The sequence below is a fragment of the Solenopsis invicta genome, chromosome 6 (assembly GCF_016802725.1).
Source record: "Solenopsis invicta isolate M01_SB chromosome 6, UNIL_Sinv_3.0, whole genome shotgun sequence".
Lineage (NCBI taxonomy): Eukaryota > Metazoa > Arthropoda > Insecta > Hymenoptera > Formicidae > Solenopsis > Solenopsis invicta.
The window spans coordinates 11,836,482-11,853,333 of record NC_052669.1 but is presented as its reverse complement, the minus strand read 5'-3'; the positions used below and the strand labels follow the sequence as shown (position 1 = coordinate 11,853,333).

Sequence of the window (16,852 nt, the reverse complement as noted above, 5' to 3'; positions counted from 1 at the left end):
GGAGTGGCAAATAACACTTTCACTTTCTTATTAACACTTTTATTCCCCAAACTTTGTTATTGGGTCACCGTGCCACGACACGCTTTGACGCCCTTCCAAGAGTCGTGCAATCGGTCATTTGAGTCAGATAATCGAATCTCTTTAACTCGAGATCGGACCTCGCGTGATCTTTTACTAAGAGGAGGCGTTCAACGAGACGGGTTAATTTGAGGAGAAAATGTAATAAATTTTAACAATTAAATTTCTTTATAAATAGTTCTTTATAAATAATTTAGAGATTATTAAACAATTGTTACAAAATATATATAAGTAAGTGCATGTATAATTATGACACATTTTCGAGGGCAATTTGGCTAGATTATTATTAATTTCATATATCGGAAAGAAACGGGATATTAACTTCTATATTATTCTTTAGTAATCGATTTTTAGTTAATAGAAAAAGGGGGGGGGGAGAGAAAGGAAAAAAGAAAGAATGATGAATGAATGGTGAATTACTATCTTTCGTGTAGCGGGAAAACTTTGTCCACTAAATAAATATTAGCAATAAGGAACCGTTGCTCTCTGGTTGTTTATATGAAACAGTATAATTAAAATTTTAAAGTTTACCCAAGAAAGGAAAGGAGTGGGAAAAATTCGTTTGAATCGGATCAAAATAATTCAATCTAATCCAAAAAAGAGAAGAAGTAAAAAAAAAGAAACTCTTTAGAATCGAATTGAATAAATTCAGTTCAATCCGGATAAAAAGAAAAATAGAAACAAAAACTCTTAAGAATCGAATTGAAATAAATTCAATTCAATCCGGATAAGAGGAGAAATAAAACTAGAAACTCTTAAAAATCGAATTGAAATATCATAAATTCAATTCAATCCGGATAAGAGGAGAAATAAAAGTAGAAACTCTTAAGAATCGAATTGAAATAAATTCAATTCAATCCGGATAAGAGAAAGAATAAAGAAAGAAAATAGTAAAGGAAGTGGGCTAAGGGGAGAAAGTACTAATTCTTAATACTTACAAATGTACTAATATATGGAAGAAAAACCTTCTCGAGAAAGAAAAAGTAGGTGCTTATATAAGAGGGTAAATGAAGGGAAGAAGCGGAGTGTAGACTTACTGTTTGATGGTAGTGATCAACGAGTTGCTGGTTGCCCATCGTGTGGAGGATGTCTAGTCCCATGATACTTGCGAGAAGAGGTTACTTGTAAAAATTTCTACTAAATGTCTTGGCACTTAGCACTGACAGAACTTGTTGCCAATCAAATAACTGACAATGAGTGTTAACAAAGATCCGATCGCACAGATTCGAGGATGTAAGATCCCACGGACTGTGCGACGGACTAGAGTTGATGAGATGGAAGGAAAGAATGAATCCAAGCATCACAGACTTGAGCATACAAGATGCCACGGACTGTGCAACGGATGAAATGGAAAGAAAGAATGCCCCTTCTGTTTAGGAAGGCTGCTTATTTATACTAGGTTTGGCCAATAATTCTTGGGGTCATGCGCACCGATTTTATTTATTGTAACACCTACGCGCTCTTCCACGAGTTTTGGTTTAATAACCCTCTTTGTTTCTAACGCTTTGCCGACCAGATACGTGTCAGGCATCAAAGAGCGCCGTCTACTTAAGTAGGCTTCTCGGTAAAAAGCGCGGGTGACTCATTAGCAAACTGCGAAGAATGTCAGTTTTATAAGTGATTTATTGTGGTGTGGGCGCTGAGGTTCTAGAAGCCGAAAGAGCTGCGTACTCGTGTTTATCGACTTCCTGGCTTTAGCATTTGGTGGGGGAGCTTGTGCGTATCTTTCTGTCGAACAACGGTGTACCCGCTCAAAAAAAAAAAAAAAATTGTTACTACGTAGGACGTAACAATAGTCTTTATGAAATATTTAATAAATGCCTCGAAACAGGTTTAAAATCAATCAAAGCAACAAATATTTTATTTAACAAACTTAAACCAGCGTACACCTTGGAAAGTGTTAAAAATTACAGCTAGAAAAATTCAACAGAAATTAGAAACAAAACCGAAGCTGGACAAACATTTTGACAAGTAAAATTCAAATTCGATTGAAAAAACTTTTCTACAGATTATATAGAGATCTGCAAGATCGCACAAAAATAAAATTTATTCAATTCAGTAAAAAATAAAACATACAATGGAGAAAAAATTATTTTCCGAGTAGCGGCGGCAACTTCTTGGCGAAACAAATTTAACCATATTAATTTCCGAGATTTAACAACAAGTAAATGTTTTTACAATTATGAAGCAATAAAAAAATAACAAATTTCTCCATAAAAAATTGCAATAATTTCAAATATATAAAGGATCAAACGACCTTTCGGCATTTCAAAATCTATAGCCAATAGAACCATCTCGGCAACTTATCCCAATAGATTTATCGCTTGAGCAAGGAGAATCACTTTCCCAAGAATCATTTTTGATCAACTGGATACATGGAGATCCAAGAGTTAGAAGAATTCTTGCTCGACTCCTGATTCTAAGATTCCTGAATCCTCTCTCTTCAATTGAAACCTTCGCGAAAAAACTATCAAAGTTAATCCTGATTGAGTAACAAGAAGAATTAAACCGAGTTCTGCAAAAGTTGAAACTAACACACGAGACAAGAAGAAATTATTAACAGCTATACTCTACCAGGATTTCCGATCCTCGAACTTAGCAGATACGTCAAAACGCAACCAATTACCTCCTAGTAAGAAAAGAAATAAAAGAGTCTAAAACGGCTCTTTTCAGAGCCATTTTTAAACCAACATCAATTAAATAGATAATTGTAAATTTTTATAAATGTAAATGTTAATTTTTTAAATGTTTTTTTCTTTTAAATGCGCATAGCGAGTCTTTAACATTGCTACACGTATTATAATAATACGTTACAAATTTATTTAGATAATTTTTGGTATTGATTAATAACACTAATCGACGTAATTTTTCATTGTTTGAATAAAAGTTTGAATAAAACCATTTCTTATGTATTTTTACATGTTGAACACGAATCCAGTCAGTAAATTGCTGTATCACGTCAGATTTTTTAGAAAAGTGAAGTTAAATGTATCAAAATTAACGTTTTTGACATATTTACGATTCTTTTTACTAGTAAAGTAAATATTTTTTTACTTTTGTTTATACGTCATAAAGTGCCAATTTTTACCTCTAAAATAGACTTTTCTTAACGCTGTATATTTTTTTCGTTGAGTTAATTCCTGCGTAGTCACGCCAAGATTTCAAGTAGAATACAAGATTCCCAAATCCTCTCTTTTCGACTGACCTTTACGTAAAAGCTGTCCAAGTTAATCCTGATTGAGTAACAAAGTCACAAGAACGTCATAATAGCGTCGTAATGACTTTATCACTTCTAACAAGAGAACTTCTCAAAGTATAATATCCCGATTTTAATAAAACTTTACTCACATTTAGGTAACATAATTAAATGATTTTAGAAAATATCAGTTGCGGTAAATATACGGTTTCAAGGGGTGAAATCATCCCTTATGTGCAGGGTTAGCATGTTTTGAACAAAATGTTTAAAACATTGTTGCATGTTTAAAACTTGTTTAAAACAGTAAGCTTTGTTTTAAACACTTTTCTTTTAAACAGTTTTAAACAATAGATTTAAAACTGTTTAAAGCATCGCAAATAAATTATTTGGGAAAAAAATTGTAAAAAGAAAACAAATATTAATAGATAAGTCGCAAAAAATACTTTTTAGTGTTTTATTTATATTTATAAATATTTATATTATACAAACTCACAATCAGTCTCATGTCCAATTTTATCAACCTTAATTTCTTTGTTTAGTGCCTTCACAACTGTTACTTTTGCAGTTTTTTCTGTACCTAATCTGTTTCTTAATTTTGTATGCACTAAACCAAAAGCTGAAAAGAGCCTTTCTATGCTAGCAGAAGAAACAGTATAAAGTTGTGTTATCAAGTCAAATGTTACGGTATTAATATTATTTTCTTAAACGCAGTGCACCATGTTATCGGCTTAATGTTGGCTTAATAAATATAAATTTTTAATGGTTTCCTCGGAAAAAAGATAATTTTTGAACGGAGAAGTATTTGCTCTATAAGACATAACATCAGGAATGGCTGCAGGGTGCTACCAATTGACATATTCTTTATCTAATTGTTCCTGACTTAACTGAAGTCCTCTAAATTGAGGATCGAGCAAATTTGCTAAATAATGTGCAGGCGTCATTGCCATTTTCGCAGAACACAATTAAGACCAGACTCTAAATAATTGTTTTGTTTAAAAAGTTTTATTATTTTGATCAAAGCGGTGAGCAGTAATATAGCGTTACCAACATTATCATTGGAAAAAACCTATTTAATGCTGGCAGAAGATTCAAATATTCGCATAACTCAAAACTATTATATGCTTTTTGGTTATTTAAAAAACAGAAACAAATATCACTGTGCCCCAGTGGTCGAGGTGGTAAGACACCGAGACCGGAGATTCCGGAGGTGCCAGGTTCGAACCCTGGGTGGGGAGTTATTTTTCGCAATAAATTTCTTACAGTTTTTTCAGGGGGGAATGGGTATATAGATGCAAATCAGCATCAAGTATTATATTAAATTAATTAATTTAATATAAATAGTGATATTCCTAATTCTTATTCGACATGCTGTGTTATGACCGAAAATTAATTCGGCGCACATTCTGGTTGAATTCGGAGAAGTATATAAAATCACATAAATAAAAATAAATCAAATAAATAAAAATAAAAGCACTAAGACCTAGCTATGACCGATGAAGGCTTTCTTACTATCATTGTGTTGTTACACTATCGGTCCAATAACATATTTGTAATTAGAAACAAATTGTTTTAAATAAAAAAACAATGTTTTTGTTTAAAATAAAAAAAAGAAACAAGTTTTTTTGCCAACTCTGCTTATGTGTATAGCGGTTTTCAGCTTTTTCCGTTATATCTCGAAAATTATTCGAGATATCAAAAAATGTTTTATACAAAAGATTTACAATAAAATTATCCATATTCATTCACGTTAATAACATTTTTTTTATTAATTATTTTTTAATTAAAAAAAATAATTAATTTAAAAAAATGTTATTAATGCAAATGAATAAATTTTAGTGTAAATCTGTTGTATAAAACATTTCTTAATATCTCGAATAGTTTTCAAGATATAACGGAAAAAATTGAAACTGCTATACTAAAAAAGGATGATTTTACCCCTTAAAACCGTATATTCGCCGGAACTAATATTTTTTTAAATCATTTAATTATGTTATCTAAATGTAGGTAAAGTTTTATTAAAATCGGGGTGCAACACTTCGAGAGGTTTTCTTGTAAGTCAATAAATGTTACCTTTGTGACATCATTATGTCATTGAATAACAAATAAGTGACTTTTGTTATTATGATTTCTGTGTTCTAGCTGAGAAACATTTTGTGCCAAAAATGCAAAAATATTCTGGAATAAAAATTTTAAGAACTGCGTGATGGTTTTAATACCAAAATTTTAAGGTCACAAAATCCAAATCTGAAGTTAGATTTTCGAAATTCAAAACGGTATATTCAATATGGCAGACTAAAAATTTCGATAAACAAATTAACTCGGCGAAAGAAATGTACAGCGTTAAGAAAGACCTATTTTAAAAATAAAAGTTGGCACTTTTAGATAAAAGTAACGAAATAAATGAAAGTAAAAGATATTACTTTGTTAGCAAAAAATCAAAAACATGTCAAAGAAACATCCTTTTTGACACATTTAATTTCACTTTTCTCGTAAACCTAACGTGATAGAATAAAATTTACTTGCTGGATTCGTGTTTAGCGCACAAAAATACATAGAAAATGATATCTTTTATTCAAACGACAAAAAAAATCTTGTCAGTGTAATTGATTTTCAGTTTCCATATACATATTTCAACAATTGTTCATTTAATTTAAAAACATTTTAATTATCATGACAAAATATTAAATATATACTTTCTAATATTACTGCAGTATTGTATTGCAATATTTTTAAAAGATATTTTATATAGCAATGCCACAATATTTTGCAGCATTTTTGTAACATTTCAATATTACAAAGGTGAGTCAAAAATTATCCGAATTTTTACTAGAACACGTCTTTAAGTTAGTCATACTGCGTTCTGAGCAAGCAAGCTTTAAGTTGGCACTACTAAGGTCCCGTGATCAAAGCTGGACCTTGATCGCATCAGTTTCTTTATCGCTACCAGCTTGTAAACCTCGTCAGCCAAACATGAACAGATTATTCGGAGATTCTGCTAACAATTTCTGTTACTAAAAAGGCAACAGATTTCACATAGACTCTGCAATATTTATGATGTCAGCAAACTGCTGTCAGAAAGAGGACTGCATTTAATTCCAGCAGAAATCGAGCAAATAGTGTTGACAAGACTGACAGTCTTGTCTGACAGATTGGCGGTAGAAATGAGTCATAACCTGCGCAACATAATCTGACGGCAGATTGGCAGTAGAAATCGAGATGATTGGTATTTTAACCTGGTACAATCGCTAACTTTAATGATTAATATCTCGGTCAGCGTGACAGAGCGATAAATTTTGCTGCTAAATTCGTTAGTTTCATGTAAAAACGCGTCAAATGAGCCTAATTTCATCAAAATCAGTGAGGAAGACCGTCTCTTTCATAATTACCAAAGAAAGTGATTGATCCATTTTCTTATGCATTTGCTTAATTATTGGATCAATTAATTTCTTTATGCATATGTTTATGCGATTATGCAAGATTGTCTGGATAGGCCCTTAATTGTCAAAAATGCGTTTGGTGCAATGTGCTAGTGACAACTGTCTTATGGTCCACACTCTATTTATTTTAGGGAAATAACTTTTATTTTTTAATAACATTTAATTTATTTGGCGTTAGTAGCGTAAATACAAAAATAAACATTTACACATAAAAATATATATTATACAAAAAAAACAAATAAACATAAAATTAAGAAATTTAAATCTCGCAAAAGAAACAGAAGATAACGTCTTTCGCAAAATAAAATAATTTCGCAAATAAAAACCTATTGCAGAGTTTTTATCTTTTATTTCAAAAAGACATTGCTGTTACAAAAAATTGATAAATTGTAACACTTTTCTGTAATATTAACTTGGACAGTTACTATTACAAAAAAGTATGGCTAGCAAAAATAGTAAAAAAAAATTGGAATTGGAAATAAGATCAAAACATGAAGAAACATTACTGACGTAAAAAAAACTTTTCAAAACTCAATTTTGCAACCAATTGCAAATAAATTATTAAAAATATTTAATAAATAAATTATTAAAAATTTACTCTAAAAGAGAACTGATTACGCCAATCAATTCTACGGAAAAAATTACTTAAGAAACGTTGCAAAAATTAATTTTGCAACTAATTTGATAATAATAATTAGAAAAGCGTTATATATGTTTCTTAAGTCATTTTTCCCATAGAATAGATTGGAGTAATCAGTTTTCCTCTGCAGTCAATTTTTAGCAATTTGTTTACAATAATTAGTTGCAAAATTTATTTTTGCAAGCGTGCTTTTTACGTCAATAATGTTTTTTCATATTCCGCTACTATTTCCAATTGTTGTTTATTGACTATATTAGTCTGGCCATGAATAGGAACAGGTTTTAATTATTTATATAGTTTATACAGTTTACTTTAAAAATATTTAAGGCTAAATAATCAAAGGGCTAGTGAGAATGTTCGCGCGATAAGTCAACACGTAAGTTTCTTCCTGTTCAAAGCAGATTTAATTCAAATATATTGGGTATACAACTTAGTTCGGTCCGTTTTCAAAATGGCTCTAGGTGCTATAAATGGTTGACGGCCACAGCTGATTTTTTATGTATCGTGAAATGTCAACATCTGTCAACCAAATATTGTTTACAAGCCTTTGAGTTTTGCACAACAAGTTTAATTTTTACTGCATTGAAAATGTCGAGTTTCGTTCCAAATAAGCACCATTTTCGGGAAGTTTTAATTTTCTGTTTCAATTGAAAGAAAAGTGCAGCTGATGCGCATCGAATATTTGTGGACGGGTATAGTGAATCTGCACCATCGGATAAATCTTGCAGAGAATGGTTTCGACGATTTAAAAATGGTGATTTTAGTGTTGAAGACAAAGAGCGTTCGGGTCAATCAAAAAAGTTTGAAGATGAAGAATTAGAAACATGACAAGATTCGTGTCAAACGCAAGAAAAGCTCATAAAAATATTGGAAGTTACTCAACAAGCTATTTCGAAACAAATCAAAACCGCGAGATACATCCAAAAGCAAGAAAATTGGGTCGATCCGGACCCATACGAATTGAAACCGAGAGATATCGGACGACAATTTTGCATGTCCAAAATGTTGCTTGAACGGTACAAAAAGAAGTCTTTTCTGTATCAAATCATTACCAAGGACAAACAATGGATTCACTACGACAACCCGAAACGCAAAAATCGTATGTAAAGCCCGGCCAACCGGCATCAACGCCGAAGTCAAATATCCATGGTGCCAAGGTAATACTCTGTATTTGGTGAGATCAGAAGGGTGTGATCTACTATGAGCTGCTAAAACCTGGTTAAACCATTACGAGAAACTTCTACAGGCAACAATTGATCCGTTTAAAGCGAGCTATAGCCAAAAAATGTACATAATATGCGACCAGACATGAGTCCATAATCTTTCACCATGACAACGGTCAGTCTTATGTTGCTGTTCCGGTTAAAAACTATTTGGAAAATAGCGAATTGGAAGTTCTGGCTCACCCGCCTTATAGCCAGACCTTGCCCCTTCCGACTACTATTTGTTTCAATCAATGAAAAACGCTTTGACTGGAATACGCTTCACTTCAGAACAGGGTATCAAAAATTGCTCGATTCATTCTTGGCTTCAAAAGATGAACGCTTTTTCTGTGATGAAATCTAGAAATTGCCAGAAAGATAGGAAAAAGCAGTGGCTACCAATGGATAATACTTTAAATAAGGTATTAATTCATTTTATCGTTCAAATAAATGCGTTTTTCAAACAAAAAACGGACCAAATTAAGTTATACACCTAATAACTTTTTATTAACGATACCACAAGAGTACTGTTACATCCAAAAGATTCCACGATTTTCTTTTTGCTTTTTTCGTGTAAAAAAACAAAATATAAAATAAAGCGAGGAAATTGTTTTTAAGATTTTAAAACACTGAATTGTCATATCCGGAACAATCCACAATTTCTTTTATAAAAACGCCACCCCTTGGTTATTATAAGAAAAAATTGAACATTATCCCTAAAAGATATAATGCCCAAATATCACATCCGGAGCAATAAGTCCGTTAACAGAAGCAAAAAAAGGAGAAATCGTGCAATGACGAAATTACGAGCAATATTTACCCATTCTAACAATGATCCATAAAAACGAATAAAGCCAGGACTTAAAAAGAAGAAAAACCTAAATGATATTTAAGTCTGGCGACAATAAAAGATAAGATTGAATTGCAACGCCGGACAGAAACTATAAAACTATAAATAAACTACAAAAAAAAGTAAATGGTAGTTTACCTAAAGACGAATTTATTGAAGCATTGACGATGGTCTTGAACTCGACCTATTTTTCTTTTAATGATCTTATTTGTAAACAGAATTTTGGGACACCCATGAATTCTCCCCTCTCGCCAATTATTGCGGATTTAGTCATGCATAATTTAGAAGAACGGGCCCTGGAGAAGGTGTACCCCCTTTTTACGTAAGATATGTCGATAACATAGCTATGTCCATACTACGACATTCTGAGGATTTTGTCTTAAACATTTTTTCAACTCTTTCCACCCTAGGTTACAATTTACATTGGAAATGGGTAGTGACACACTTAATTTTTTCAATGTAACCTTGATAAAAAGACACACACACATAGAGTTCAATTGGTATCACAAACCCACATTCTCTGGAAGTTACCTTAACTTTTTATCGCAATACCCTCTCTCACAAAAAATAGGTACAATTATGGGCATGGTGGACAGGGCAATTTTATTGTCATAGCCGGGTTTTCAACGTGAAAATTTGAGATTGATTATCGAAGTCCTGGATAATAACTATCCTTTGAACTTAATCTTCAATACTATCAACACAAAACTGGATTTCTTGTTTAATAGATATAAACGAGATGCAACGTGTTCTATCACTGAAACATTGATTGACGGTACGAAAAATAATAGATGGTTTATCATCCCGTACATTCACTCCATATCGCATAAATTTAAAAATATCAGTAAAGATCTCAATTCCAGAATCTCGTTTTTCAGTTTCAATAAACTGAGTACAATAATTAAAGCACACAAGGACAAGCTCCCTGACTTATCTCAAAAAAACGTGGTTTACAAAATTTCATGCAAAAATTGTGACGTTTCGTATGTGAGACAAACACGTAGACAAATAAAAACGAGAATTTCCGAACACAAAAACCACATACTATAAGATGGAATACAAACACCGATTCGGTTATTATGGAACACAGGTTAAACAGCAACTACGACTTTGATTGGAATAATATTGGATAAAGAACCTTTCTGGGAGAAGCGCCTGATTTCTGAAATGCTACATATAAAATGCCAAAACAACGGGCTAAATAGACAAGCGGACACTAAATATTTACACCATGCCTATACTTGTATCCTCGATAGATTATAACGGTCCGATTTATTATTTGTGTATTTATTTTCAAATGTTCGATCTCATTGCCGACACTGCTTACGAACGGAGAGCAGTATCGCCTTGACGGTGACACAGGCGAGATGTGTTATCTGTACGCTGTTACATAATTGTCATTTCATCTTATAATGTTATTTGTATATTTATTCTTGTGCGTTTAATATGTACGAGGTGTGTTCAAAAAATTTTCGTTTTTTGAAAAAAATATTTATTTATTCGTCTACATTAATGTTGTCGCCTTCAAAATAGTCACCATTAGATATTATGCACTTATGCCAGCGCTTCTTCCAATCCCCGAAACACTTCTCAAACTCGATCTTTGGGATAGCCTTTAGCTCTTTCAGCGATGCGCTTTTTCGTCTCCACTGGGACGATTGAGCCTTAGTTTCGACGTCATATCCGTAAACCCATGTTTCGTCACCTGTTATAACACGTTTCAGTAATTGTGCATCGTCGTTGACTTTATTTAATGACTCCTGAGCAACTTCCATTCGCCGCTGTTTTTGTTCAAAATTCAACAACTTTGGAACAAATTTTGCTGCCACGCGTTTCATACCCAAAACATTCGAAAAAATGTCATGGCATGAGCCAATTGATATGCCAACATCATCAGCGACTTCTCTGATTGTGATTCGGCGATTGTTCATAACCATTTCTTTCACTTTTTCGACGTTTTCATCGGTTCTTGATGTGCTGGGGCGTCCTTGGCGTTCGTCATCTTCAACGTCTTCACGGCCATCTTGGAAACGATTATACCACTCGTAAACTCTTGTTTTACTCATAGCAGACTCACCATAGGCCTTTGTTAACATTTCACACACTTTGTTACACTTTATGTTATTTTTTACGCAAAATTTGATACAAATTCTTTGATCCATTTTTTTTCAGAAACGAAAATCGCCGAGCTCATAAAAACACGTGTAACCTTAGCGGCTGCCACAGACAAAGTAAACAATGAATACAGCTCAACATGTCAGCATACTTCAGGGGCATGTATACCAATATAAACAAAAAAAAAATTTGACTGTCGGACTCTCCAAACCCACGAAATTTAAAAATTCCCGTTACTTTTTGAACACATCTCGTATCTGCTCCTTGCTTTACATGGTAAGTTTTTATAAGTTTTATTTAACATCTTAACTTATTAGTCATGGTAGTGTTACATATTATTTGTTGGTCACGCTTTAGAATTTCAATTTCACTCGAATGATCACCCGATTGTGACTCATTAAGATCTAAGACCACACCATGTGAAGAGGAGGTTTTCTGACTTTGATTTTATTGCTAAAGAAGACTTGAAACAAGGTCGAAACGTCTTGAATCCATTTGGAATAAACTCAAAAAATATACGCACCAACATCAGCGTCTTAACTCTCATTACCCCTCTCTCAATTCTAAAAACTATAAATCGAAATTTACCTAACCCTGGCTTTGCTTGTTTGATCGCATGTTTCATCACAAACCAAAAGATGATTTATGTGAAAACCGAGTCACAAACAAACGGACGCAGCGATATAAAAAATCAGAATTGAACCTTCCGGGAAGAAAAATCGTAGATAGCAAATCCCTTAAGCGATTGGGTGACGCAACTGCTCGCCCTTCTTAAAGTTAAGAAAAATCAGGAGAAGATGGAAAACTAGCCAACAAAATCATCCAAAAGAATGATTGGTAGAGAGCGTTTGTGAAATATTCAACGAACAAGCCCGAAAGCTTTAACAACAAATAAGCTACAAGAAAAGAGAGAAATCTAAAAAATCTTTACCCAACCAATCTTTACCCCCCACGCCCTTTCTTAAACCCTATAAAATGTAGAACTTTCTGATGCTCCGGTATCATTATCATTATTTTTCAAGATTCAAGATCCAAGATTCTTATTCTTAGTTTCAATCTAGAGTCGAAGCTGTGTGCGTTATTTTAAAATTGTTTTGAACTTAGAATCTGTGCGCAAGACGCAGACCGTCTAGTTTCAAGATTGTTCTCCATCAGCAACCTCCAAAGATCAGAAAACGTCATTTCTCTGCTAACATAACTAAGTTTTTCACTCTTTTTTCCAGTTATTGTTCAATTTTCCATTCAACTCGCCAGGAATCAATCACTAATAATCACAGCCGTTCATGTTCCAACTCCTCGCTCCCAATATTATTATTATTATTATTATTATTATTATTGGTATCAAAATTTTCTCTTCGGATTAATACAGCAATTCCCATTTAAAACAATTCCCGATTTTCTCTCTAAATATTTCTTAAATCCCTGTGCAAATATAAATGTTTTGTTTCTATGCTTAAATCTTAAGTTTTAATTTGATTTAATAGTTAAACTCCGTAAATATGAATCTCAACGCATAATTATGAATTCATTAAGGAACAATTTAATTTCATCTCCTCCTCATATACGGACTTACTATACTATTAAAATTCAGCTTTACTAATTAACTACTTTGTAATAATTTCAAAAATAATAATGTTATAGTTTAATTTCTCTTTTATTCAGATATAGCGTATTTCCTATTGATAATAAATAACGTATGCTACTTTTAACTTTTCAAATAATCATTAATTAATTTCTTTTTTTTATCTTTATAATTATGTACTCTAATTTTAACTTTTCTAACGATTACTTAATTATAACAAACAATAATTGTCTACGTTACGCTAATCTTATCAATTAATCTCTTATAATAGCAATGTACGCGAGTTTTGAATATCAAAATATATAGTTAAATTTTAGTCTTAAAAGGGCTTTAATTTAGTTAACCCCTCTTGTCACCTTTCCTCCTAACTAAAAGATCACGCTAAGTCCGATCCCGAGTTAAAGAAATCTAACTCTCTGACTCAAATCAGGACCAACGATCGCACGACTTTCAAAAAGACGTTAAAGCATGTTTTCATACGCTAATCCTTATTTCAAAGTCCCTAAGTGCATTCGCCCTCGTGCCTTACGCCCAATCAGTACGACCACAAGTTAAAGCATTTGTTGCGACCTTTCTTGCCTTGCCCGTACTACAGGTAGCCTACCCTTTCTACCTTTCTTTTAAGGCTAGACGTAACAGTACGATTTGTTCAGTGTTAGCATATTAGGTTATTGTCTCTTAGGTTCGAATCCAGCCAGCGCCAATGCGTATTCAAAAATTGTAAAATAATGCGTAATTGTAATTAGTAAAATAGAATATATGCAAATTAGATTAACATATAATAAAAATAAGAATAAAATTTGCCAAAAAACTGAAAAAAAATTTATAATAAGTGTTTTTTGTGTACACATTTACAGACAGAAACAGATAGAATTCGCAGTTGTCTATCCGTTTTTACAGACAGAAACCAATAAATTGCGAAACACACTCTATCGATTTCTGTCTGTAATTACGGATTAAGAAACGCATAGTAAAGCAGACAGATACGGATAGAATACGTTTTCCGTTTTTATCTGTAATTTTTACCAGGAGAGTGACGTCACAATTTAAGAATATGCAATATAACATGGTTTGCTTAATTTCTACTGCCAGCGTAACGTCAAATTCTGTTAGCATGGGGTGCTCGATTTGTGATGTCAATTTGCCGTCAGATTATATTACGCAAGTTATGCTTGAATTGTGCCGCCAATCTGACGTCACGTCCTCTCAGCACGGGGTGCTCGATTTGTGCTAACAATCTGTCGTCAGATTGTGTTGTACAGGTCTTGCTCTAATTCTGTCGCCTATTTGGCGACATGTGCTGGCAGCACGGCGTGCTCGCCTGGTGCTGTCAATTTTACTGACATAGGATATCAACAGGATCTGTCAACAGAACGTAAGCAGAATTTGAAATCAGTTGAGTTCAATCTGCTAACACGTCTTGATCGAATCTGTCAGCCTGCCGACACAGTGCTAACATTTTGTTGACTGGGAATATGGCTGCTACGCTAAAAATTTGCACCAAGGAGAAACAGAGAGCTGTGATACGATTTCTTCAGTCGGAAGGAGTAAAAAGTGCTGAAATTTATTGGAGGCTTTCAACACAATGCGGGGACAGTGCTTTACCACGCAGAAGTGTACCTGCATGGATTGAAAAGTTTAAAAGTGGACGCACAAGTGTGACACACGAAGAGGGAGCAAGACGCCCATCAACTTCCACCACTGACAAAAAAGTTCAGCAAGGTCAAAAATTGATATTAGCAAACCGGCATATTGTTTTAAAAGCCTCCAATAAATTTCAGCACTTTTCACTCCTTCCAACTAAAGAAATCGTATTACAGCTTTCTGTTCCTCCTCAGTGCAAATTTTTAGCGGAGCAGTCATATTTACACGCTCGTAACGGTAAACAAACAACAAACTGACCCGATCAAGGTCCAGCTTTGATTATAAGACCCCAGTAGTGCTAACTTAAAGCTTGCCGGAACGCAGTGTGACAAACTTAAAAATGTGTTCTAGCAAAAGTTCGGATAATTTTTGACTCACCCTCGTACAATAAAATATTTACACAATACTTTTGCAATCTTTCTGTGCTAAATAAGTGCAAATTATTACTTTTTCCTTACTTCAAATTCACAGTTCTATGTGTGCACGTATCGACTGAGCCCTGCACATAATCCTTATATCCACCCACTGCTTCCACCAAAGGGTTTATAAAATTGTCCAAGAATCTATGTAGCCTCAATCTTACTATTAGTTTCAGCAAAAACGTTCTGTGATATAATCGAGTAGTTCGAAACTTTGCGAGAGTTCCAGCAGGTATTATATCGACATACAATGTAGTATCCATAATAGAACCATTTTCGTACAGTTTCATAATAGGTAAAAGGAATGTGTCAGCTGTATCCTTTGGCCCCAATGTTCTGCGACAGAAAATAACTTGTATAGCATAAAATATTAATAAAATATTCCAGCAATGTTACAGCAACATTTCTGTAACGTTATTGTTTGCTGAAATGTTGCAACATTACTACATATATTTTATAACATTCCATGTTATATGATACAATATTCCGAGGAAAAAAAAAATGTAACATTTTTTGTCAAAAAGATAGAAAATTGCAATGTACTTACTTTGCAATAGGATCAAAAAGATGCCACACTGCCAAAACTGCGGTATAAGGTTCCTCCATGATTTGTACTACGTGAGGCACTATCAATTGCAAAGTAGCCTCTCTCATACCATCAGCATAAGATAATAGTCGTTCTAATTCTCTAGCGATCGCTTTTACTTTGCACTCGCTAATTTTGCATAAATACTTAGTTTTTGTTTTTACCGTAAAATCTACATCGTCATCGATCTTCATAATAGAATTTAATTCTCGTACCAGACCATTATACTCTTGCAACATTTCCACAATATTATATAAGTATTGACAATATTTGGAAAACGGAAATAGACTGCCAGATAAAATTGGTTGAAGAAATTGATGGGCGGATGGTGGTGGAAGGCCCATATATGTTATTGTTGGATAACGAAAAAGATTTTCATTTATCTAAACATAAAATTTGTCACATATATTTTAATAAATTCTACAATATGTATCTTAATATATAACATATAAGATTTTTCAGAGTTATAAATAAAGGAGAAAAGGGTATAACGACAACTATGGACATTATGGCTACTCCCATTATTTCCGTTATTAGGTGACGAATTCTAATAATTGTTTATGGAATTATTCAATTAGTAGCCCGTCATTTTTTAGTGGCTAATATACTAATGCGTAATAGCTAACAATTGCTATAAGGCATTTTTACTTTTAAGCACTTCTGAACTTTTTCAAGGTACATTTTAGCACCTAATTATACATAATTCCTCATTGTTTTTAAACTTGAGCGTATTATTACACTCGTATGTACATTGGAGTGTTTTCTTAACTTTATATTATTTAACTTTTTAGAGAATAAAACATAGAAAATGCGAATCAAACGCGATAGTTGGTGCGTCAATAATAATAGTACATGTATTTCGCTATTAGTACATAAATATTATGTATACAAATATCGGACACGTTTCGACTTCCCTTAAAGTCATATTTCAGTAATTCCATTAAAATGACCGTTGTGTGACGTAGTGGTCGCGTTGAATAAAAGAAACAAACATTTCAAGCCCGGCATACGTTATCTCCGATTCGAGGGCGAGAAATTGACACGCCGTGTAGTCGCTTTTTCGTGTATAAAAATTCAAAGCAAATTTTTCACATTATGGTCCA

At 33.1% G+C, this 16,852-nt stretch overlaps 1 protein-coding gene across 8 annotated transcripts in view; it reads right to left on the bottom strand.

Annotated features, from left to right (window-relative positions):
* Window positions 1–16,852, bottom strand: part of LOC105197099 (WD repeat-containing protein 81) — a 374,845-nt gene that overhangs the window by 213,873 nt on the left and 144,120 nt on the right. For all 8 annotated transcript variants that reach the window (XM_039450912.1, XM_039450914.1, XM_039450915.1 and 5 more), the window contains 2 exons: window positions 15,711–16,132; window positions 15,203–15,499 (listed from right to left, as the gene is read on the bottom strand). In XM_039450912.1, coding sequence (XP_039306846.1) covers window positions 15,203–15,499; window positions 15,711–16,132 — 719 coding nt within the window. The remainder of the gene's footprint in view (window positions 1–15,202; window positions 15,500–15,710; window positions 16,133–16,852) is intronic.